Source organism: Cydia pomonella, chromosome 9 (genome assembly GCF_033807575.1).
Source record: "Cydia pomonella isolate Wapato2018A chromosome 9, ilCydPomo1, whole genome shotgun sequence".
Taxonomy (NCBI): domain Eukaryota; kingdom Metazoa; phylum Arthropoda; class Insecta; order Lepidoptera; family Tortricidae; genus Cydia; species Cydia pomonella.
The window spans coordinates 15,556,191-15,583,431 of record NC_084711.1 but is presented as its reverse complement, the minus strand read 5'-3'; the positions used below and the strand labels follow the sequence as shown (position 1 = coordinate 15,583,431).

Genomic DNA, 27,241 nt, shown 5'->3' with positions numbered 1-27,241 from the left:
CATTATACTTAGTAGGTAATTGAAAATGATAAGATCAGAACTAAAACTCACTGATGGTGGTTTTTCAAAATCTCCTAGTGCATTTGTATAGAAGAAGCATGGGCGATTTCTTAGTTAAGAGAAAATATAATACTTACTTACCATACGACCGTTTAAAAAGTGTGTGTGTTAACCATACCATATATATATTCAAAATACAATTGAATATGATGCAGCATAAATACATAAGTCATTGTTACCTAACCCTATGGACGTCAAGTTCGAAATAAATATTTCAATTCAATTCAATTCAATAAATTTTCATTTACCATAAAATAAAATGTGGCGGTCAAATAAAGCACTTGCATATTTCATTCACAACAAAATAATTTAACCACGCAAAACAAAACCTTTCAACAAAAAATTATCAAAGGCATCGATGTAATTAAAAACATAACATGCTTTACTGAGCACGTTCAGAAACGTGTTATTTGTTTTCTCAAAAGCAATTTGTGATCGGATAAGACACGTGTCTCTTCGCCACAAGGACTAGACATTTACAGTCGAATAAATACAGTCCTGTAAAGTAAATGGGCTAGTACGCATTATTTTCTTATATATACTCCATACATTAAACATAATATACCCTTTATTTAATGCGACTAGGCAAAAACGAACGAACTAGCTGTATTATCATTGTCCTTTGCGTCTATTGCAGATAATTTAATTCGATAGCTCCTAAGTCGGTAAACTGAGGCAAGTGAGAGTTTTATGATTAAAATACCAATATTATCTTCCACTGTAATTCATATTAGTTTTCAAAATAAAGTGACGTTCCATATACGTCACTATTACAAATAAGATAATTTGATACACGAACAATATATACTGAGGCAAGTCACTTGCACTCCAGTACGCGGTACAGTTAACGCGGAGCGCGGAGGAGGGTAAAAAAAGTGGTGTGGCATACTGATGCAACTCACTGGGTCGACGTAGTAAAAAACTGACGATAATAATTTAAATTAAAATTATTTAATAAAATTTAAATTAAAAATTTTTATAGTTAGGTAACATTCATTGAATCAAATTTTATCGTAATAATTGTCAAATTTTGACGTATACTGATTCAAGTGCTTGTTGACTTCGTTCAAATACGTGTATACTGGAGTCTATACTCTTATATCATAAACTGCGATACATTTTAGAATTCTATGGGTGCAGGCATAATCTAAAAGATTTGACCAGAAAAAATCTAAAATTTTATGAAAATACGTCAACAAATAAGGAAGTTACATTTCGTTGTTCCGTTTGAACCGCTCTCCTGCTAAATCCGGATTTTGCACTTGCCTCATTATACTGAGGAGGTATCGTTATGGTGTAACGCCGGAGAGACACTGTTTTTGGTGGCTGAATAGACCGATGCGAGAATGGTCTACCACAGGCCTGACAAGAGAAATTTGCAAAAAATGGTACTGAGACGCCTTGTCGTCGATTTGCCTCTTGTCATCAACGAACCAGGTCTCATCACAAAGCTTGCGACCCTCCACAACGCATTTGCTCCACTCCGTCCGCTGTTCTGCGAGCCTCTCCCAGACTGGGTGGTTGATATGAAAGGCAATAATGTCCCTCTTTGCGCAATCTTTAAGAGGGAAGAATAGCTTAGCGACGAAATAACGGTACCTACTTTTTCTAAGAAATTCCATTTCTAGAGAAAACGATTTCCACTAACGAAATCTTAACAAATCACTTTGATTTTAATGTCGATCGCTTCAGCAGAATATATTCTATGTTTATAGGTTTCACTTAAAAAAATGGATTACAATTTTTGAAAAGAAAAAGAACCTAAAACCTAGTTTTTCATTTTATCAATAACACATTCATTAAAAAATCATGAGGAATGAAAAACATTTAGAAGTGGAATAGTTATTTGTTTTAGAAGGGGGGCAAAGTTGTTGTTTAACCGCTTGTGCTAATATTGATACCCGAGCATGCGAAAGATTCCAAAATTGAACCACGAGCGTAGCGAGTGGTTCGAGAAGTGGAATCTTGAGCGTTGCGAAGGTTTCAATGCACGAGGGTTAAACAAACTTTGCCTCCGAGTGAAACACAAAATTTTTCACCACACCAACACGAGAAAACTACCAACTATGAAATACCAAAAAATTCAAATAAAATCAAATCCAAATGAACGTAATAAAAAAATAATCATTCAAAATCATCATTTAAAAGTCAATTCTACTAGCTAACACAAGGAAACCACTCAAAATTTGCATCTGATTACTTTGCCCCACATGTGGATAAAATGCAACCTTCTCATTCATTTTTGAACAATCAAGAGGGCCTTTACCAGTTGGTGTGGTGAAAAAATATTTTCTCTTTCTTGTACGTACGAGTACGTGGTTTTTACTTCCCTTTTAAAGCGAAGCTACAGCCTCCCAACGTTGCGTTTTGCATTCCCAAGAAAAACACGACGAGGTAGTCGAGAGGGTTTCATCCTATGCCATTCCTATGCACATGCCCTAGCCAACGCAGACTATACATATTGCATTTTACTTTTAGGTATTTATTGCTTTAGGGGCTCGTGCACAAATCACGCGAGCTTTTTTCGGCTACTTTTTTGACCTCCCCTTCCCCTCGGTGATATTTGGTGAGGTTCTTGGCTAATCCCTCCTCCCCCACATAAACTCACGTGTATTATTATTTTATGATTTCATTCGACCTAATTTTAAGATAAATAGTATTGTATATAGTAAATCATGTTTATACTCGCTGTAGTGGCAAGCGAAGATTTATGTCTAACGAAAAAAAAAAATTCTTAGTTACGTTCACCATGAAAAAATACACGTGAGGTCCCCTTATAAACCCCCCCCCCCCCCCCCCCCCAACGTGATCTGTCGTGATTTTTTCGTGACAAGCCCTAGGTAGTATTAGGTACTTATTTTTATTATCATGTTTCATCAAAAAAATAGTTGCTCATATACATATTTGTACCTGTTTTAAAGTTTTCGAAAAAGAGTTCTACATTCCCAACATATTTTATGATGTTAAATAAGGATGTAATGAAAAAAAAATGGAAAATCAGGACCTCCTACTTTCGGAACCTTCAAACGTATAGTATAAATAAAAAATACATACTTACCCTCTTGAGTTTACTTGTTGAGAGCTTAAATGTTAACAATGTTCCTCGTAAATAGGTAGGTAGGTACGACGAGCGACTATCTAGGTAACAAGCGGGATTGGTTGGGCAACAAAGTGGTAACAAGAACAAACAAGTTTAGTCCAACGTCACGTCGTGTCCCCAGAGCCCTCGGGCCCCGGCGTCTCAGTCACATACTTGTATGAGCTAACAAACATCGATCCGAGTCAATCATTTTTGAAGCGCTCGGCGCGCCAATATTAGTGTTTACATTGTCGGTACTGAGCACACCATTAAATTATTGCCGTAATTGATTAATGAATTCTACAATGCCTCAATTTACTGGTACACTAGCGTAGTAAATTAATTTGATGAAAGAATTGGTAAAGTTTAGGTACGTCATGTAGGTGGGTGATGTTACATCAATTTATTCATAAAGACAACCTCATGCGTTGTAAGCTGAGTACAGCAGAGGTTTAACCGCTCATAATATACTAGTTGGTCTATGAACTGTAGACTTTGCGATAAGATTGATAAGCTAAAAAAATTAAAAATACTTAATTAATTTAGTCATTATCATAGCGTGCTCACAGTGCCATCTTAAGTGCCATAGACCTTCATGACATTTAAGACTTTTATGGCAATGTCCACCATTTTAAACATTTCCAAAAAAAACCAAGCAATAGAAAAATTATATGTATCTACTGAACCTGCTCACAAAATATATAGTAATAAATTGTATTATTTTAAACAAAACAATGAGTGTACAGGGATTGGGTTTTCTGTTAGTATAATTTAATCCGATTACCCAAAGCGTCCATATTTAATTAGTCATAAATAGCGATTGAGCGGAAAAGGGCAAGGACCAAATCAGTGTTTCTGTGCACACGTAGGCCTGGGTACGTGCCGCACGTGACTGAGAAGGCGCCTTTCAATATATTTTAGGCATGTAGTACTTATTCTTTTTTTAAATTAGCAGTACACGCCTAGAATATATTGAAAGGTGCCTTTGTAATCAACTAGTCACGTTAAAATGTGTCATTATCAGCGGACAGAAACCTTATTGTCGATATGGAGTTATTCGAATAATCTACAAATAAGAGCGTACATGGATACCAAATTTTTTAGCTTATTATAAGCTTGATGCAACTTTGGTAGCCATGTACGCATTTTTAGGGTTCCTTAGACAACATGGTAAAAACGGAACCCTGATACTTTCAGTAAAAAATATTTTAACAAGATCGATAGAGCCATAGAGTTTTATCCAGAAACTTATTTTCTAGTAATAAAGAAGAAAGTGCGTAAAGATACGCCCCTTTGCTAGTGGTTTATTTTGTATACAATGTGTTTGTGCAGGTATCGTGGAGCCATTAACCACGTATAGTACGATGAATTTTATCGACAAATCACCCCCCCCCCCCCCCCCATACCTATGTTATTTCTCAACCATTTAAAAATGCACCCTTCCAAAATTTTATAGCGCCAAACATGACTGCGTTAATGTACCATTATATGTCCATTTACCAATCGCATATTTAAAAAATATTGATTTTTCGATAGCCTATGAATTAAGGCATCAATTTCAAGCATTCGTTACAGAGAATTTTACACAATCACTGGAAAAATAATAACAAAGATGAAAATTGTCTTCAAAAATTTCCCTTTTTTTTACATTTTATCTCTTTTTTCAAAAACGAGGTCATTGGCCTGTACTTTTTTTTATTGTTAAATGATAGTACGGGATATCAGCTAAAAGTTGACATCAAAATGATAGCCTAGTTAAAACATTTCACAAGTTGCACGAGACTAAAACAAGACCTTCTTACGTTTCAACGTAAACGTTTTAAGGGACTGTAAACCTAAGTAATTGGTTTTAGTTTAAATTCGATACCTTAACGCGTTCCTGAGATAATGAATCGGTCTTGACAGACAGACAGACGGATAGACGGACGGAAGGACAACAAAGTGATCCTATACTCCTTTTGAGGTACGGAACCCGAAAAAATATTTTTTCGGAGTATTTATTGATTTGACATTAGTCTTAGCGCCTCTCACTCGTATCTAAATGATCTTTTATAACCTAAATGCGCTTGCCGTCTTATAAATATAAATAAATAAAATTCATTAAATAAAACCATTTAACCCCGAAATCACGAAATAAAATATGGCCATTTCGTACATTTTGGCTGGTCTGGCGTTGAAATTTTCCTGATTTCGGGGTTGGCCCCATAGAGGAACAATTTGACAGAGGCCGCGCCGCTGACAACCAGCTGTGACACTGCAATGGCGGACGGATTCAATGTGTGCGTGTCACGAATGTATACCTAGGCGGATTCAGTACATTTTCTCTAGTTTGATACGAACACCTTTCTAGCTCGGTGATAAGGTTCAATTAAGTATGGCAAAAAAGTGAATGCTCCCTCCACTTTAGGTACAACTTCATGGATTAATATCGTATTTTACGAAAGATAACGTGATAATTGATTAACTTATCTATGAAAATGTATCCTGTCTTTTATTTTATTTTGATCAGTATAATTTTTGCAACAATCGACCACGCCATGCATGCATGCATGCATGCCGGCGTATTAAATTTTTTTCTTCGAACAATTAATGCACTGACGTCTCAATTTGACTGACGGCAGATTGGTGGATGAGGCCATAGAGATAACTGTCAATGTGTGTATGTCACGCATAAATACTAGGAAATTGGTGGATGATGGAATCCTAGTTGTGTTTTAGCGAAACTACGTCCTTAATATTCTAGGTCCATGGTTGGCCCCATAATAAAAGTTGTCCAATATGACCTAAATATGAACGGGTTTGAGTAAATGGTTTTAGTTAATAAACAAACTGTATTTATTATGGGTACAATCTTACACAAATCGTTCTAGGCCCGATTCGAAGAATGAGATACGATAAAGATAAGTTCTGCAGTGGCAAAATGGTTCCATTGTTATCGCTTGTCACTATGCCCGTCACTTTCGCACTTACATACTTGTTAGAACGTGACAGGCATTGTGACAAATGATAAAGAGCTGACCATCTTAGCCCTACTGGTTTAGATAAGTTCTCATTTAGATATCGTTTGTATGTCGTATGATTGACAAAAGCAGCTCGATTCGGGCAACCAATATCACTTTGACGTTAGCAATATCGTAGATAGATCTTATGGATCACAGCGGAATCGAAATAAACGTCAATTTAGACATGTCGTTTAGTTATTGATCTTTCTTAAACGTGTCTTAATCATTCTTCGAATCGGGCCGCTAGTCCCACAGTAAGCTCAATAAGGCTTATATTGGTGTTCGTATTTTAAAATCTGTTATGGTTTTCAAACATTCAAACGAAAGTAAAGTAAAACGTACAATTTAAATTAATTATAAGCCCAATTTAAATTTGGTACAGACAAACGATTATTTCGGGGCAGGGCAGAGTTTTCTAAAAATGGGGAATGAACGCGCCAAGGAAATCAAATTAAGCTAATTGCTATTATACCAAACAAAAAGAAAGCGTGCCCCAGTCTATTATATGTGGTAAAGTAATAGAAAATATAATATATTAAGGCCAGTTATTTCAATTCCAGATATAAATTGACCTTCTGAAGAATGACCTTTCTACCTTGTGTCGTCTATGCTTGTTTTGGATTCTTCTTTTCGTTTTGGATTCGTTCTTTCCCGATTTAATTGAATTACTTTAGTTGTTGTGGGTAAAACTCAACAACCGGCAACGGCTGCAAAATTGGACAGCCATCGTAGCAGGTGAAATTGATGGATTGGCATACTTTTTAAGTTCTGTGTTGTTCTGTGTTCTGTGTTGTGACGAAATATAGGGTCTTAATTTATTAACACATTTACCACTGCGCTACGGTCGTAGCGCTACGTCGTAGCCTATATTATGGATTTCCCGGTATGTAGCGAAAATGCTTCGTAGAGGCAAAAAGACACCGTGTCGTTATTAGCGCTAAATGGATTACTTAAATAAATTAGTTTTCAATTAATTAAGGTAAAATATGGAGTTATCTGAATTAATTGTCAAAATAAATTTAAGTACCTACATAATATTAATCGGAATAGTGTATACTTAGTAATATCAATGCATCTTAAATTACTAATTAGTGACTATAAAAAAATATAAGCCTTCGAAAAGTAAAGTGGACATAATGGTAAAAGTATTGATTTGGTGGTCATTACAATTTACGATGACACCAGAACCCCTAGTGTAAATTTATTCGATAGCGTGACGTGACGTAAGCGTTTGCGTTCAGTCTCATTTTGTATAGGATTTAGAAACAGCGCGCCAAACGGGACGTTTTTAGAAACTCGAAATCCCATACAAAATGAGACTTAACGCAAACGCGTACGTCACGTCACGCTATCGAATAAATTTACACTAGGGGTACTGTTGTCATTTAAAATATTGATAGTATGTTCTTTTAGTATGACGTAGTCAACTGAGTTTATAGGATGCGACTAACAAAATAGAATACTGAAAATTTGATTCTTATGCAAGACTCCTTGCGGCTAATATGTTGGCTCTTTAACATACTCGTATAGAACATACATAGAAAATGCATAAGTACATAGAAATTCTGTTATGACATTTTCAATGCTCCATGTACCCCAATTTAAAGCAAACAGTAGAAAGCCTTTTCCAGGTCAATCCTTTTAGCGCCCGAAGTATTTTAGCTAGCGGAAATATGGAAGTGTGTTTTGGTCCAGTTGCAATTTGTTGGCAGTATGGGCGGAATCGAATTTCCTGTGTGAGCGCGGGGACGTCTCGGACACGGCCGACATGCAACTATGGCAGCTGTCACTGTGACGGTTGCATTTGTGTTGTGACAACGATATGCTCTTAGGTGCGTTTTTGTATTACAGAAACGGAAATCATATAACTCTACATGTATCTCGTGTCAAATCTTATCAGCTTCTGTCTTCTTTTGGTAATTCGTTGGCATTTACGTTTGTGTTTGTTTATATTTTTAACCCCCGACGAAAAAGCGGGATGATATGTTTGGCGCCAATGTCTGTCTCTCTGTCTGTGGCATTATAGTTCTCCAACTGGATGGACCGATTTCGGTGCAGTTTTTTTACGTGAAAGCGAGTTTCTTTACGAGGGTTCTTAGCTATGTTTGGTAGAAATCGATCCAGTAGTTTGAAGAGTATCAGCTCTTTTCCAAAATGATGTAAGTCGTTTTTGGTATAAAAAGTTATATTTTAATGTATAGCGTAGGGGGATTTTAATGTTTTTAATTTAATAATTATATCCATACCTTATTGACCTATCTACTACCAGTACAAACCTACAAACATTAATATGTTCGTTTATATGTCAATGTTAGTTTGGTACTAAAAGTTTCAAAACTAATTTACCATTTATTTTTAGATTCACATTACCTGAATATGTGAGATGTATCGTGTGTTGATTGACATCACTGTACACCATCACCGGCGGTTATCGCTATAAAACGATCTGCATTGCCCTTATTTTGTAATATGCCATTGTCATGCAAGCATGTTTGCATTTATTCCTTCTATATTCCTACTTAGGTATTGTCTAAGCGAGCAATAAACAGGAATATAAATAAAAACGTTAATTAAGTTGAATCTAAAAATGCGGTGCTTGCTTGCTTCCCGAAACCTTATTTTATAAGGTCGTAGGCCGCAGCAACTAAAAGGAAAAGTAAATGTCGTGCGAAAAATGGCGTCTACTCCACCGACAAGAGCCATGCTCTTAAATGATGATGATGATGATGAGGCCGCAAAGCGGGTTTTACCAATTAAAGAAAAAAAAGGATAAATCAAAAAATCACAACTACAGAATTGAAGTTGCATTTCTAGACTAATCTACGTGGAAAATTTTGAAGTTTGAATCGGTCCCATTTGTCTGTTTGTTTAGTTGGTTAAAGGTTCGTTGAATCTTTGACACGATTTTCTCTTCTACAAAAGTCAACCAATCGTGTAACGATAACTGCAGAAATGAAGTCGATGCCATGAATAATCAGGGTGCGAAGACAAGACGCCAATCGTTCACGCTCCGTAGCGTATCGTAGCTAACTCTCTCTATCACTTTTCCATATTAATGCGACAGAGACGGTTGCGTTTCGTTCGCTAGGGAGCGTTAACGATTGGCATCTTGTCTACGCGCCCAGTTTACTAAACAATATTTTCAAATCAAGATACCTGACGCAAAAATGTACAATGCATAGTATTAATTGACTACCTGTTTACGTTTAAAGACTAGTTTATTCCAGAGATTCTTTTTGCCGAATGAAGAACCAACACAGTTATGAAAATGTCATAAAAATATAATTTCTTAACAATAAAGGTTTGTTAAGAAATTATATTTTTATGACATTTTGACTTGAATTATTTAAATTACTGCAAATACCCCTACGTTGCTTCGAAATTATTCTGTACTAAAAATATATAGTCGGCAAATTCGTTAGCGATATAAGAAAAAAGTAGCAAAGAACTTAAATAAACTAACAGTTTACCTAACTGAAAAGACTTTACATCGAATAAAATTTAAAAAATCCAGTGAATTTTCTTTAATAATATAAAACCTAAGAATGAACTGTTATTATTTTAGTAAACTTTTGGGTTCTCACAAATGCAACGGTTTGTGTATCTTATAAAAAGTATTATGCTTTTGATTTTGGAATCTAACCAAGCTCGTGCACCGGCACATCTGTGAGCCACTCAACCGTTTTATGCCGCTTATCTCTCATAAAAGTTTAGTCGTAAATTCCACAACAGTAAATGTTAATGCTTGGAACATAAAACAGTACCTGCGGAGTTCAGAGTTCCGCCGCAGCGTCCGGCCCGCAATGTCGGACGTCGCTGGCCAACGTCCGAGTCGCCAATATCCGTTCTTAATACACTTCTACGAACGTATTGGACGTTTAAGTACCACTTCATGCCAGATTGAAGACAGCTAGATACCTCAATCAACAGAGTACTTTATACCAGCTTTTACAAAGATCCGGCGATTTTTCAAAAAAAAAAAAATACGAACTAGTACGAACATGTACAAACAACAGGAACAGACAATTAAAACCCTAGATGCGCATCACGAAATGGACCCAAAACAGCAGCTTTAAGCCAGCGCTGGTCTTCCGTAGGGCCCATTCGGTGATGCCACTACAGTTAACATACATTAAAGCATTGTTAAAACAAAAATAAGTATCAAAGAAAAAAAAATACAAAGGGTCACACAACAGCATACGGAGAAAAACAAACGCAAAACAATCGAAAAGAATACATTTAGTTTAAAATTAGTTTTCCATGAATCTGTGATATTACGACATGTTAAAACCTAAAACATAATATTTATTGATATATATTTAATATTAGGTATTACTTTAAGGTTATCATGGTCATGGACAAATAACGCAACAAATGTTGTTTTCTGGTTTAATAAAATAAGAGCATAGATGGTAAGTTTCAGTATAACGTATCCCAACGTTTGGTAATTTTTTTTCTGTAATTGCTGTAATTTGTGTTTCTTTTACACGTTTTTAAATGATTTTTCTTTCTTTGTTAAAATTTCCTCTGATGTAACTAATTACATGAACCTTTTTATCATTTTTAAAACAGTTTTTGTTAAGAAAGTTAGCAGTGCCTCACGACTAATTTTGTACTAAGTTCATAACTGATCGTCACTCTAAACGACACGACACGTAATTTCCGACCGTGACCTGAAATAACTTGCTCAATTTCATGATAGAGCAGATCCTTAGGATAGCCCGAAAGTTTCCAGCAGATTTCGATTAAACTTCGTGTACACATTATTGAGTTGATACCAGGTGACTTTGGCGTGGTTTCGAGAAAGGATAATTTATAATAATAGTCCTTTCTGAAACTTCCAATCTGTCCTTCGCGGTGGTTTTGGTTTATCTTTTCAATTATGAGGTAGCTAGTTAAGATAAGTACGGTCACGTCTGAAAATATCGATATGCAAAAAGTGCCAAAATATGTATACACGACTTTATTGCCCATATATTAAGGTAGTGTATATATATTTTTGGCACATGTTTCGTATCGATATTTTCAGTCGTGACTGTACGTAGGTTTGAATGATTCACGGTTAGTTTCACTAGACTTATATGAAAACAATAGCAATGGTCGGTCGATATAAGTCTAGTGAAGTGCTTCGGTACTTATATTTATGTAACCAAACGTAACACTGTAAACTAGGTTTTACTTACTTATACAAAAACAAAGTAGCATTTGAACCACATTATTACGAAACATACTCCTAAATACAACCTCCGTAAGATGCAGCTTCATGTAAACGAAAAAAAATTCCGAGCTATACACATATATGAAGTCACGGAATGTTTTGTCTCTGTTTATTTTTTAGCACACCAACGAATAATAATATCCCCGTTTTCCTCGTAGATATGAGTAAGCATCTGTTGCTCTCGTTTGTCTTGTCCACAGATCATTTACCTACTGGATGGACCCAAATAGAAGACTCAGGCTACCATACGTTGTGGCTCTCATACTAAATTACTAGTATCTGTGGGAGCGCAACCATTCACTTTAGTCGAGTAGACATTGACATATATCTAAGGATGGGGCCAGTACAGCGGTGTCACGCACACGAATTCGAGCCAATCGTGCAGTCTAATGCCATGACGCGATTGGTTGGAAGTTGCAACTAGTTGCGTTAGACTGCACGATTGACTCGAATTCGCGAGTGACACCACTGAACTAGCACCATTTTAAGTGCCCGTAGAGTTCGTCCTTAAGATATATGTCAATACGAATAGAAATATAATTGAATTTTAAGGGTAAACAGAAATATGGGCTGTTCCGACTTCCGAAGGAGTTTTCTACTAATTAAAAAGTGCCTGTGTGATCCCAAGTTTTAAAATCGCTTCACGATAGCGCGAGCCAGGAACAATTTCCATGACCAATCGCCTCCCGGCTACTACGGCTACGGCTAGCTATGACGAATCCTCGTGGACGTCAGCTGCCGCTCCGTTGGTGGATTGAGGAACGGCAGCCACCGAAACACGTAAAACAAAAAAAAATTGTCATCACCTCCCGTTCGATACTTTGTCAAATGATAGTTCAGGTGCTATTGTTAATTTAAAAAAAGCGGCCCATGAAGGGTTCCGTACCATTTATAACGTATTAAAAAAAAACTACTTACTAGATCTCGTTCAAACCAATTTTCGGTGGAAGTTTGCATGATAATGTACATCATATATTTTTTTAGGTTTATCATTTTCTTATTTTATAAGTTACAGGGGGGGGGGGGGGGGCACACATTTTACCACTTTGGAAGTGTCTTTCGCGCAAACTATTCAGTTTAGAAAAAAATAATATTAGAAACCTCAATATCATTTTTGAAGACCTATCCATAGATACCCCACACGTATGGGTTTGATGAAAAAAGATTTTTTGAGTTTCAGTTCTAAGTATGGGGAACCCCCAAAATTTATTGTTTTTTTTTTCTATTTTTGTGTAAAAATCTTAATGCGGTTTATAGAATACATCTAACTACCAAGTTTGAACAGTATAGCTCTTATACTTTCGGAAAAAGTGGCTGTGACATAAACGGACAGACAGACGGACATGACGAATCTATAAGGGTTCCGTTTTTTGCCATTTGGCTACGGAACCCTAAAAATCGTCAGCCAGTTATATCGCGGTGGTAAGAACATCAGCTGGTCGCATGAATATGCAAAAAATAAGCACTATACCTTTTATGATAGCAAAAACAAATCATAGAACTTTACCTGAAAAGCCGTCAACAGATTACGCTATTTACACATTACACATACTTTACCGCACATAAAGTGGTAGGCGCATATTTTTTACATGTTCATTTTACAGCTGACGGTCATTCCACCGCGATAGAACCGGCTGACGGTTTTTTAAGTTTAAAACAGCATCTAAACTATCATCTGACAAAGTATCAGCCGGGAGGCGATGACTGATGAAATATGCTCCTGGCCCGCGGTCTAATACGCATTCTGTGTAAAGATAATCTATGATCTTGCAAATTTCTCGACGTCGCCACTCGCACCTTAGGAACTAGGCTCGTAAAACTTCTTGCAATAAATCTCCCAGGAGCTCATTAAGGTTCAACGTACGTTGAGTCCCTGACGGTGACATGCTAATTATGAGTCAATTTCCTCTTGTCAATTCTTCAGAATCTGGCCTTTGATTATGTTAAATATTAAATATTGATGGATTCTAGGAAACTAAACTTGTAAATTTCGTCCTTTTGGCTCCGCTTTAAATCAAATATGTGATAGAAGATTGAATAAGAATTTTATTTTCCGACTATAGTTTTTAAAATTGCAGCGCTCGTCCACGTTTTCATTGAAATAGAAACAAAAAATGGCTGCAATACGACACATGTCCATACCAAATGGTGATATACTCCAGTCATTTATACAGATCGGATATATGGCGAATTGGAAATAATTTATGTAGCTAATGGTTTTAGTTTATCGGATATATCATGATTCTAGTATTAGATATAATCTTTTGATTTTAACTTTTATGATGTTTACTCATTATTCCTTACTAAAACGAGACTTAATAGTAAAGAATAATAAAGTTTTAAATTTACCTCTGACGTTTCAAGGACGGCGTTGACCGCGTGGTCTCGGAGAAGACTGACTAAAGTTGATATCAACATCTTCTAGCCACGCGAGTTTTTCGAACTACCCGCACTGGGACTTGTTTATCAACTTGAACATTTTGCACACTAGAGATGTCACCGAGTCGACACAAAACCAATGTTTGGTTTTTCAACCGGCGATATTTGTTTACGCTTACATTTACTAATGATTGGGTTCTACGTGGAGGAGATCCTAAAACCATCCTCCCGATTGAAATTGCTGTTTTATTTATTTATTACAATGGCTTCCCGAACTTTTCTACTAGAGAACCGACGATCTGTAGAAAGGATTTCTGGGTTATGCAGCTCAAACCAGTGGTTTGTTCCTGACCTGAATCTAGTAAATGCTCAGGAACGGCAGAATTGTTACTCCTACATCCTGACTTTCGTTAGTTCCTACATCAGCAAAACGAGGCACATAACAATAATAATCTTTGTTAAATAAAAAAAAAATTGCCCCGTTTTTTTCTTTTCTTATTTACCTACATCTGGGTAAAATTCTTGTAGGATTCCTGTATATTCTGTAATTTTTTTATAAGAATTAATTTATGGTGGCCATGGTACGAGCTCTAATTAAAACAGATTCCCTTCACAATTTTGCTATCGCTAATTACCATAACATAATTTAAGATTGGTTTTCTTCAACAGGTCGATTTCCATACAACCGAATCCGTAGTCACCGTCGACTGGGAGAATGGTTTCGTTGAAGCTTCAGCCAAAGACAACGTGAACGTGTCCCAGATCTTCAAGGAGCTGCTGGTGCAGGCCAAAGTGAAGTACAACCTGTCCCCCGCGCTGCGCCGGCGCCGGCGCCAGTCCCTCCCCACCGGGCCGCAGGGCGCGCCGGGCACTCCTCCCACCACCGCCCCCCACGTACCCTCGCCCGCGCAGCTAGCGCACCTTCAACAGATTAGAGAACGGCACGCTAACAGCAAACGCAACTCTTGCGTCATTTCTTAAAGGTTTAAATCAATTTGTAGGCTCTCAATATTAAAACAATGTGTGGATACGTGGTAAATATCCCAAAAAGATTCTCCACCTGCTATGGCCATTATTGACATTGAATATAATATAAAAACATTTGTCAACGTTTGCCGCCATAAATCACAAATACGTTTGTCTGGGTATCGACTTTTCAAAACCAATTACCTTTTACTTCATTTTCATTTGAACGTCTATTGTTACCTTATCGCGAATTTCATTTAAATCCCCACAAGAAGCTGTTGAAAACTTTTGCTTAACGGCGAGAGTTTACCCCTTAAAATAATGCTTACTGCTTCTGTGTCATTTATAATTATAATTACTTATGACAGTTATATTTAGAGAGATAAATTAACAAAACTTGTTACAAATGTTTAACAAAGTTTTTGTTCATTAATTATTTGCAATTAACGTTAAACATTTTATTTCAATGAACTAATTCCAAGTAAAACGCCAATAAGTAAGTTCCTATGCAATTTAATTTCAAATTTTCGAAACTCTATTTATATTATAATCTGTGGATGGGTTACCTGCTACCTGCTTTGCCTAGGATTTATATCCGTAATAAATAACTTAAAGATTACTACGGTAGAAAGGGTTTCCGAATAAATTGGAAAACAGCTACAGGAGCTACGGTTAAATCCTCCTACCATTTTCCACAAGTTTAAGTGGTTTCCAATTATATTATCAGGTAATTTAATATAAATTTATACCTCTAGTAGATTTAATATACCTGTAAATCAAGGAACTATAACTATACTTATTCCATTACTCTTACTGCCAATTACCTCTGGTCAATTTGGAAAGCACAAAAAAAAACTTTTCCAATAGTTTTCCTGTAAGACAATGCCCAATTCAATTGGGTACTTGACACATGTTGAATATTATAACAAAATTTAGTTAAATGGAAAGAAAATAACCCATCCATTATAAAAAAGTGGAATTCAAAAAATTATATTGAGATTATAAAAAAATACAAGGCTCCGAAGTCTCAAAAAAAAATTTTATTTTGTCTTTCAAAAATAGAAAAGAAAATGGTACCATTCGATTCCTTACATTTTATTGAAAAATAAATTGTATGACAACTATACACATAAACGCAATATTTAAGGGTCAAAATGGCAATTTCCTTGATCTTCCATACATTTAGGACAGATTTATATGATGTGACGTCACATCACCTTATCACTTTGTTAGAGGCGTTTCAATCGTCGACTGCGAGCGTCAGACTTTAACTCTCAATTCTGACCTTTGTGTTGCTTAAATTCCATGATTCCTATATAGACATTTGATCCTCAGGAAAATCAAGATCGTTTGACATTATTTACAAAAAACAGTCAAGTAGCCAATTCCACTGTTTAAAAGTAAAATAAATACACATTATAATGTTGTATATGTCTAATAACGCTAACGCTAAGCGAAATTTTTACGTAAGTTTAGATTATATTTCAGAGCAATGGATGTAAAAATACATGTTAGATAAGAAAGATGGTATCTATGACTGGATTATCGGTAAGTTGAATGTAGGGAGGACTGTGTAGGAGCTGGGACCCGCCAGTTCTTGTAGAGAAACAAAAATTGACTGAATGTATTGTATGAAACTTCAGATGTGTCCTAGTTAGGTGTGATTTCTTATCGTGAATAGTAAGTAGTTCGTGTTGTCCTCTTGCATAAAATTCAAAAGTAAAATAATAGGTACTTAACTTTATACACTTAACACTAGCGATAAAAGCAGGTTCACAATTCTTTTTCCATTCGCTTAATACGTGTATTTACGCCTTATCCGAATAAGATGATTAGAGCAAAGCTCGGATAATTCAATTAATAGATCTAGCCATGCGCCTCATGCATGCAAAAAATCGAATCGGAGAGCGGCAAAAACGACGCGATGTTATGCGATCGTTTGTATTTGTAAAAGTGAGGACTACTAACTAGGAGCGTTACCACGACTGCCTTAGCAGTGTCAAACTGACGTATTCGGTAACGTCAGTAACGTCTGCGTAACTTACATACATCTCGCTCGCACTAATATGCGTGAATATGTCAGTATCAAACTAATGGTAGCCATAAATCGACACTGCTTTATATACGAGCATTCCCGTAAAATCACGCATCGCGTCGCTTTTAACGTTTAATTAAGACAAAACTAATCGCCGGCGACTGTTGCAGTGTCATTTCGTTCATTTTCCGGCTGCACCTTATTTCAATGACCTTCATATATATTACGTTGCTGTATTTAGAATGTTTACTTCTTTCGTTAGTTTTTTTTTATATATATCTATGCGTAGTCACATAGTCCGGCGACACATCATTAGCAACTTAATTTTTGGGGCGTATACTTTGCACTGTTGCGTAATAAATTAAATTAGTTGATGAAATGGGTAAGGTTTTACTACGAGTACATTCCAGGAATTTAAAAGTTAGCCATAGTTTCTAGTTGTAATAACTTAACTAATATTGATACTTGCTACCACATAAATGGGTTTAACTTCATACGTTACACAAATCGATCGTGATGTAGGCAAATTGGCGTGTCAGGTGCATGTTACATGGTACGCATCATGCACAGCTACATGCCTTGGATATCCAATCGCGATTTCAACAAATAGAGACTCATGTTGTAATCTTGCGACAGCCAGAAGGCATATTCAGAAACACGGATAGATATGTGATATGTGTATATGCAACCAGTTTTGTGAAATATTTGCACTTTGTCCGTTTACTTGAATGGCGCTGCCTTAGAATCCTCCTAGAATAGAAATATCAGGTCATAGAGGATAGTTTCCAGGGCAAAAATAATAATAAGAGGATATGTTAATCTATGTTTGACGTCTTATTTCGGAATATTCGTGGATCGCGGACCGAGCGACCAAATACATGCGTGGTATTTACCATATTTTATATTGTAATAGATACTCCAGCGGTGTCTACTTAGTAAGTCATTATATTTAAAAAAAAATCACAGTATACATATTTTTAAGAAGAGTGGCCAGCCTTTAATATGAAGGAACTTTTGAAGTCATGTAATTTGTTCCACAAATAACTAACATGAGGCTACAAAAATATAAATGGTAAGTTATGAACTATCTGTCCCTTCTAACTAGTATAATCTACCTCGTATTTATCATAAAATCTACTTTAAATTTACCTGGTAAAGTAGACATTTATTTCAGTTTTGTATAATATTCGATCTAAATAGTTAAGTTGGAATCCTTCTAATTCAATGAATTTATAAAGTTAACTTAAAGTATTTCAAGTTTATGGATGTGCCTTTTTTATGAAATAGGGATCCTTAGTTCCCAGATGTAACTATGTTGATTATATTCTGTTCTATTGAAAAATAATTGATATAAACATAAATTGATATTCCCTTATTTTACCGACAAACTATTTGCCAAATTTCATGTCACAATAAAATAAAATAATTAGGTAGGTACCTACTAGATCCTAGACTTTTTATAACATTTGTGTATCATTATTTTTATTTGAAACAAGAATTTATCTAAGACATTTTTCTGTTAATTATACGAGGTAAATATTGGTGCTTTGGCAATATGGAATTATGTACTTACGTAAAAAAATGTAAAACAAAATCCTTTAAGACAATTGTCGGCAAAATAAGGGTTTACCCATCAACATGGCATGGCATAAAAATTACATTAGAATATAATATTATGATGATAATATATATTAAAGCAAGGACACAATTTGCCTATCTTTATACCTACATATAAAATATATTTCTACCACTACAAAACCAATAATAACAAAATATTGATGGTTATGAAATATAATACTATATGCTATATGAAATACGTGATTGTCTTATTTAGCACTGAGGATTTGAAATGTGTAGAGTCCTTGTATGATAAAAATTTCGGTATATTCTGTGTTTTGCATACTTATAATACTTGAAACAGATGTTTTAATACGACTACTTAAGGAAATAATACAGAATGTTTATAACATTGTCTTTGAATAAAAATTAATATTATACTTCAGTACTGCATTTATTTTTATTTTCCAATCGGGTAAACAACTGCCTTCCTGTATTGGATAAAACTACGAATGATACATGAAAAATCACTCAGTGACTGTATGACGGTCGCATTTTATCACTTGTTACTATGCCTGTCACTTTTGCACTTACATACTTGTTAGAACGCGATAGGCATAATGACAAGTGATAAAAATGCAATGATGCGATGCTACAGCTGCAGGTTCAATGTACAATTCTGACGAAAAAACAAGTTATCTCTCCTATGGATAATAGTTAATGGCTTGTGGGCATATAGGAAATGATTTTATCGTACTAATCCAAATAAAAGGAGTACCTTTACATGCGATTAAATAAGGAAATTAACCTTTATAGCCATAAAATTAACTTTTGACAGGAAAGACGTAAACACAGTTTTGTGTTTGATTCATTTACAGATTCGTAATATTACAATTTTATTTGTACAACAAGAGAGCAAAGTTTGATATTTCTTGGAGTGCTTGTTTTGAGTCCCGCAAGCATAAGATTCTACATATAATTTAGAATCTTGAGCGTAGTAAGGGACTCAAAAGCGCACGAGATGTAAATAACTTTGATCTCGTGTCGTACACAAAAATTTTCACGTCAGTCAGCCATCAAAAAATACAACCTGAAATAATTTAATCCGTCTTCATCTCGTATTTCACTCATGTTTTCTGAAGGTATTCTACCAATTAATTTTAAGTACCGCAATAAAACAAACCGAAAGAAATTCAATAAAATAATACGAAAATAATGAATTAACGAACACATTGACAGTTCAATCGACAAATTTTTTTCGGAAAAAAAAACTTGAATTGATTGACAGTTCAAACGACAACGTTTTTTTGTAAAAAAAAACTTTGTAAGATACGGTCCGAATTGCGGATACTACTATTTGTCAACTATAGTAAGAGATCGTTAAAAGTAGTTAACTAGAATTATTTACTGCATAACAATTGCGTAAATATGTATAAGTTCATTGTTTTGACTGTGTAATAAAATACGTACAATATGGTGTTTTTATTAAATTTTAAACTTTTATTTCATGAATTCATTATTACGAATGAAGACTCGTAGGGTGTTTTGGAACGATGCGGTCTGACTTATTTCGGGGGTTGTACTGTCTTAGCCTGACTAAACTCTACTACAAAAGCTTTGTAAGCTGAAATACTGTTACTTTCCTCAACTCTATTGAAACCTTTGGAAAGTAATACTGAAATTTAGTAAATAAGGGTCTAGGCTAAAAGGGGATGAAGTATAAAATAAACAATGTATTAACTGCTAATAAATTTTATTTATTGCATTAAAATTGATTGAATATGTTTCAATAATTTATGAACTCTATATCCAATGAAGTCTGATTAGGACCCATTCGGATATACCGCCTTGATTACTAGGGCCAAATACCTAAGTCAGGAAAACAAGACGGAACAAAAACCTGACTGCCCAATTTAACCTGTAAACAAACAACAAAATATGTCACAGATAAAGACAAATTAAAACCTCATTTAAATTAGGTATGGCGTGATCATTTAGTGGTAAATATAGACCAACATCATGATAAATAACAACCCAAGCTCTCTGAGGTGTGAGACATGTTACATGATAAAATAAAATCTGAAATATGTTCCAACAAGCACAAAACATATCCGTTCTTAAAGAAAGACGAATATTAAACCATGTCAATAAAATGAAACACTATTTTAAGTGCATTGAACCAATAGGAAATTATAAAATTCTATCAAAATTATTGAATACTATTTACAAGACTACTATAATAAACTCTACCTTCTTCCTATAAAATGCCATTGTGGGATACATCAGGAGATCAAAATATTCCTACTTTAAGATAAAGAAAATTATGAAACAAGAAGTTGTAGCAAGTTCTATTAATAATATATAAGGTTTACTAATGTGCTCAGATATAAATAAAGATATGTTAGCACTTTGTTGTGATTGACGTATTGATAACGTATTCATAAATGTGTTATAAAGATCGACCGGGTGAAGTCTGGCTTCCCACAACTGTATTACTTTAATTAGTATACTGTAAAATAGCTGGTTGCAGTCAACTATAAGGCAACCTTTTGGATCTCATAAAATTATCATGCATACGCCGCTCTATGGACAACTCCCTAATATGTCAAGCCGCAAATCCCACGTGAAATGTTTCCATAGGTAAGTCACTTGGACCTTGCACCGTCTGCAGTACCTGAGGCATGTAGCCTAATGGAATATCACACGTAAGGTTCAGACTATCAAGTACTGAAACCGGGATAATAGTAAATAAATGACATGAGTGACCAAGAACGAAAATATACAAGACAATGATATAAGCGTTGCCCCTAATATCATGAGATCAGCCATTTTACTAAATTGTCATATGCAACGTCACGCAAAGAGTAAGACTGTTAATTAAATTAAAAGCCAGTTGGATTAAGATTTGATACCTTTTGATCAAATATAAGTAAAGATATATTAGTACTTATGATAACACATTCATAAATACGTTATAATATTAGGTAGTACCGACGGGGTGTAGTCTGGCTTCACACAACTTTATAACCTTAATATACTGTAAAATAAAATAGCTGGTTGCAGTCAACTATAAGGCAACCTTTTGAATCTCATAAAATTATCATGCATACACCGCTCTATGGACAACTCCCTAATATGTCGAGCCGCAAATCCCACGTGAAATGTTTCCATAGGTAAGTCACTTGGACCTTGCACCGTCTGCAGTACCTGAGGCATGTAGCCTAATGGAATATCACACGTAAGGTTCAGACTATCAAGTACTGAAACCGGGATAATAGTAAATAAATGACATGAGTGACCAAGAACGAAAATATACAAGACAATGATATAAGCGTTGCCCCTAATATCATGAGATCAGCCATTTTACTAGATTATCATATGCGACATCTCGCAAAGAGTACAACTGTTAATTAAATTAAAAGCCAGTCGGTTTAGGATTTGATACCTTTAGTCATAACTGGGATCAATCAAATGCAACGACAATCCCAAACATAACCAAAAGCCGCATTGTTAAAACAGCCACTTATAAAACCATTGTGACAGGTTTCAACAACTACAATTGATTAGTAAATATATATAATATCCTCTCAATTGGACATAATCCAAAATGTAATAACCACATTCTAGTCATATGATTTGATTCAATATGACAAATAAATTAGGGCAGGTATTAGGCAAATACAGATCAAACTATATACCAAATGATCAAAATATATACACCCACAATAACATTTCAACATACGTAATATACTTAGGTATGTACCTATAAAACGGAATCATGATCATAAAATAAGTATCAAATAGGCACCAGTTATCTACCTACAAATAAGTAAGCAGTTAGGAATCGTGAATATTATTTAAACCGCTTGTATACTCCTATAATGACTAGACTATGAAATTAAAACCTTTTGTATAATTTATTGAAAGGTTACGTCACCGCTAGGTATTAAGATCTGCTTGATGGGGCTTCGATGCTCTCACATCATGATGAGAAGACAAGGCAAGGCAGGATCAATTCCCATTCCACGCAAATGGACGGCGCACTGGATACAATGTGCAGGCGTGAGATACAGATGCGGCGTAGTGCAACCAGCCTCTTCATGTAGAAGATAGGTCTTGCATCTGGGCGCCGTGGCAGTGGGGTTGATCAGGTACCGACGAGGATGCTCGGAGACACCGAGACACTCGAAAGCCGCTGATGGAACAAGACTCGCTCCGCAACCACCGTGAACCGGAAATTGAGACAAAAATAGTGCTTAATATTCTAATCGAGTTAAACATTTACGCCCTACGGAATATATGAAGCTAAGTATCTATATGAATAAAGACAACTAGGCATTCAAAGGAAGAATCATTTCAATTATGATAATGAAACTATAATAGTGGAAGTCAAAGGATCTAAACTTAGTGACGTACAGAATACCTATAACAGTAGCCACGGTAATTAAGCTACTGTAAGAAGTCATTGAATAAAACCTATAATGTATTGCGACATAATATTACGTCATTAGCCATTTGTATAACATTCTAAATAAATAAGTATTTTGTAAGACTCATTCACCAAACAATTATATCAATCTAGTTTATGAACTTGGTTGCTAATTAAACAAACGTGGCCGTATACCTATATACGCGCGCACAAATAATTACACAACCAATTATTTTTGTAGTATTGTAAAAGGTGAATTATGTAGCTGCGTATTACATCATAATTAATACACTCAACCTATCAACCTACATTTTCAATCAAAGTGCTGTAATTCACTGACACTGAAACATGAAAGTATGTGATATATAGATATGTCAGGTCAAGATTGAGATAACATATAAATCAGGACCAACGCACCGTGTCTACTAGCTTGCACCGGAGTGAATCTTCGCCTTCGCCCACATCTGCGAAGTCTGCATCTTGATTTGAAGCGTAGAAGCTCTCGAAGGCAGAACACCCCAGGAATTGATGGCGGGACACGAAGCAGGCGCCCTTAGGACCCGCTGACAGGACTCGATATTCCTCGTACATGAACCGAGAATTCAGAAATAAATAATTTTAAATATATGTTAAAACATTTCATGAATTAAACTACCTACAACGTTCGTTGACTTTACGTGTTATACTATATATGGTAATAATGACTGATATTGACGGCTAAACCTACATAAAACGATAAAGAAATGACCGCCGAGTGTAACACAACTAAAGTTATTTATCAACCTAATTGAACACATCTACTTATGCCATCTATATCTAAATCGAGACACATTCCACCCTTGCCATTGAATTAAAACATGGAAAATACATACGTTCCACTTCTTTTCGTAAACGGTTAATCCACAATAATAAACGCGCTCGTTTACTACTAAACACACATTCATTTATTTGCTAATGATTTCACAACTCAAATCAAGTACTTATCGTAATTGAATGCATCTACCTACCCTATAATCATATTACACACGAACACTGATTTACCTATCTTCAAAATTGATTATATTTAAAAAGCATATACATGATTTAGAAATTCACTGAACAAATGAAATTAAATATCTCAATCCATTTTGACGTCGTAGTTAAAATAACACTCTCGTATAAGAATCCGACTTACATTCACAGAGCACAAGAATTGTCATCTCGTTCCACAATGAAGGGTACCCAACGCGATCTATTCAACCTACCCGCTATTCATATATAGAAATAATGATTTTATTTATAGGCAATTCATCGGTGTCAACCAAACCTACAATCCTACTGATATTAAGCAAACATTGGAGCCTATGAATGAACGAAATATGTATTTTAGGTTTCCTCAAGATATAAAATGATATGCAAATAATTAAGTAGGTATGTGAAATTACCGCACCGTAACACGTAGTTGTTTGGCCGCTGACCCATGATGGTTTTGTGTTTTTCAACACGCCCATGGTCCGGATGAAGCTCCTACAGCGTCCCGCCCATGTTGGCCGTATCCACACGCTAAGTTTCCAACGAAGGTGGCAGCTTATACTCGTATCTGCGAACAAGTTCTAATACACGGTTTTCTTATGATTTGCCACTCACAGTGACAATTTAAGAACCTTTAAGACCCGATGCTCGTGAAATGTAGCCCTTTCGGCAGCTGCCGTGGTAGGCTCACGCAGTTCCTCAAACCCGAGGTTAAGGTCAATACGACCCGCGTGTCGCCCATTCCAGTCGCTGTTCTTTTCATATCTCCTGAAGATGGCCGCTAATAGACGTATCTGCAAACAAGCTTAGACACATGGTTTTCCTTACAACCTAACACTCACAGGATTCCTTCTTGACTCGACGCTCTGCTGAAGGCAAAAGATCTCGAATCCACTTTGCAGTTCCTTAAATAACCTCGTTCCCCCCATGAGAACCCCTCAACCGCCATGTTAATCCTACTCCTAAGCCCAACCAGAATGCAGGGTTTTGATTGGATAATATTTACTATCCTCGTCTATGATTGGTCACTTTTATTCCCGCGTATTTAGATTGATCTGCCTTACAACAGATGGCATCTCTAACGATAACATAAATAAATTAAAGCTTACGAAGTAGTTTATTAAGCTTCTGTACCGTTATTTGAAGCCTATTTAATATTTGAGAGTGCGATGCTGTTTGACAGATGACGTAGCGGTTCACTATAGGCTGACACCTACCCCCTTTGTACTTGTATTTCAAGTTTTAACCCCCTCCACCAGGCGCCCGTGGCCCGCGGCCGCGGAGCTCTTCATTGGCGTTCTGTTTGTCGGAACGTTCGGTTCACTGCAAAAAATTCTTAGAAATCCTTAGATTCTTAGAATTTTTTGTAAGTACTAATTAAAAGTATTGTTAACGGTTTTACCGTTCGATTGTTAATATTACTTCAATGATTTGATGGACAGCTTGTGTTCGTCAATGTGTTTAGCAAAGCTGACACCTCATCGATTCACATCGCGAGCGCAGCGAAGCTGTCGCGTAAGTAAGCGATTCTTATTTTATTTTGTTTACAGCGAATCGAATCATTTTAAGCACGGAGCAGGTCCTTGAAAAAGTGTAAATGTGAATGGCAGTTTATAGGCCACAGTTTTATTGTCCTCCGAAAGGGAGGTTATAGCGGTTCCTATTACAGTATAGAACTGCCTAACTTAGGAATAACTAAAAAGACGCGCTCTGTGACGTCGTAGTTTATGCTAATCAACTTGTGATTTTGCATTAAGTAACCTTAGGGTAATTACAATAATAATGATCGTAAGATATATATGACCTGATATTTTCCGTGCATTTCCGGATTTTCTGGTACTGTGCTGCTGTGATACAAATTATTTTAGTTTGCATTTAAATCGAAATATCACAATAAAGGCTGGATTTGGAAGTACCCCCAATTTTAGAATGCTTGAGAGCTGGGGCTAAAACGCCTAAATTAAGCTAGAATAAGAGGCCATTAAAGAAATACCATGTTTGGTATTGCCATGGGTACCATTAAACAGTAAAGTTACTCTAGTATCATGCTGGCTACCAAATTAGGGTCCTATCCGCCTTAAAGTCGACGAAGCCCCGCTGTCGCGGGGCTTCTATTTCCGCTCTGAGGGACGAAAGGTAACTAACAAACCTACATCGAAAACCTCCTTTTCGATCTTTTTGTTTATATCCTTTGGAAAGTTTTTTCTTAATAATACCAATTTTGGATGCACAGTACCGTCAATATCTTTGTGAATTTTATTTTCAATTAAGGTATTTGTACGTAATAATAAATAGTGCAACTGCTAAAAGTGCCTTCTAGTTAAAGCAAGGGATTTAAAAGTGAAACTCTTGGATGTAAAACTGACATATCCCCATTCAGTTGTGTTATTTTGAATTTCGTTTAAGGAGTTTTATTATATTTATATACGTATAAAATTTTAGTTTTGACATGTATAACTGCATACAGGAGGGGCACTATTTACCCCTTTGCTATAACTATAACCCTTGTGAGAAAAGGAGGTTCGAAGTATCTTTTCATGACTTAAGAACGTAATTGAGACTGGGAGGTCGGGTGGTTACAGACCGCCGCTGCCTGCACAAGACATAACACATATCCTGCTGCGTAAGCAGAGTTGAACAATATTGCATTATGTTAAATTAGCATACTGTAACCTTTCCCACCTGCGCAAGGTGTGGAGAAATTTACTACCATTGCGTAACTTATTGTACCTATACTACCGGTACCTATTATGGATATCCGCCATGGCCTACTACAATAACTATCCTGCTACTTAGCAGAAGGTTTATTAAAATATAAATATGTGCTGTTAAGCATACATACATAACGTACCTAATATTTCCCGCCTGCGTAAGGCGAGTGAATATTACTATTTAGCCAGCTGAAGACCTGCCGCCTGCGCAAGGTGTGCGATTTTCATTATCCTGCTACGCTAGCAGATGAAGCAAAATGGCTACTGTAAGACCAGTATACTTAATACAATGAACATGGTTCCAAACGCCAAGACCTTTCCCGCCTGCGCAAGGCGTGTGAAAATGATTAGACACTGGGGCTAAAAGTCAGACATGGTTTTGATACTGTTATTAGATAAAAGTATATTAAGATCATACAACATGCCTGCGCAAGGCGTGCAACATCCATTTGCCTGCTGCGCAAGCGGGTATCAATTGGTTCAAGGTATCATTAATCAAATATTGGTACTACAAAGCAATTATGATACAAGTACCTACTTAACATGTATCTATTTCTATAAGCCAAGATTTCAACTCCCATGTAAATCTCCGCCTAATTCACAATAATAATTCATAATCATTTATTTGCACATAAAAATCCTACGCAAGGCATTCGAGAAATAATTTTTACTATCGTTTGGCTGCGAAAACACACCCCACTAAACATGAGACTGGCCCAGGAAGACCATAAAACCCTAAAAAGATAAAATAAGCCTTGACACACTCACTGCCAGCGACCCGCTAGGCGTATTCC

The 27,241-nt window shown here is 35.9% G+C and overlaps 2 protein-coding genes across 2 annotated transcripts in view; one reads left to right on the top strand and one right to left on the bottom strand.

The window, feature by feature from the left end:
* The window catches only part of LOC133521452 (ras-related protein Rap-2b), a 49,956-nt gene extending 31,215 nt beyond the window's left edge, over nucleotides 1-18,741 (top strand). The window contains exon 3 of the mRNA XM_061856412.1: nucleotides 14,408-18,741. Within this exon, the coding sequence (XP_061712396.1) occupies nucleotides 14,408-14,719 (312 nt within the window). The 3' untranslated portion in view covers nucleotides 14,720-18,741. The remainder of the gene's footprint in view (nucleotides 1-14,407) is intronic.
* LOC133521466 (uncharacterized) overlaps nucleotides 1-27,241 on the bottom strand; it is a 520,259-nt gene that overhangs the window by 122,594 nt on the left and 370,424 nt on the right. The gene's annotated exons all lie outside the window — the stretch shown is intronic.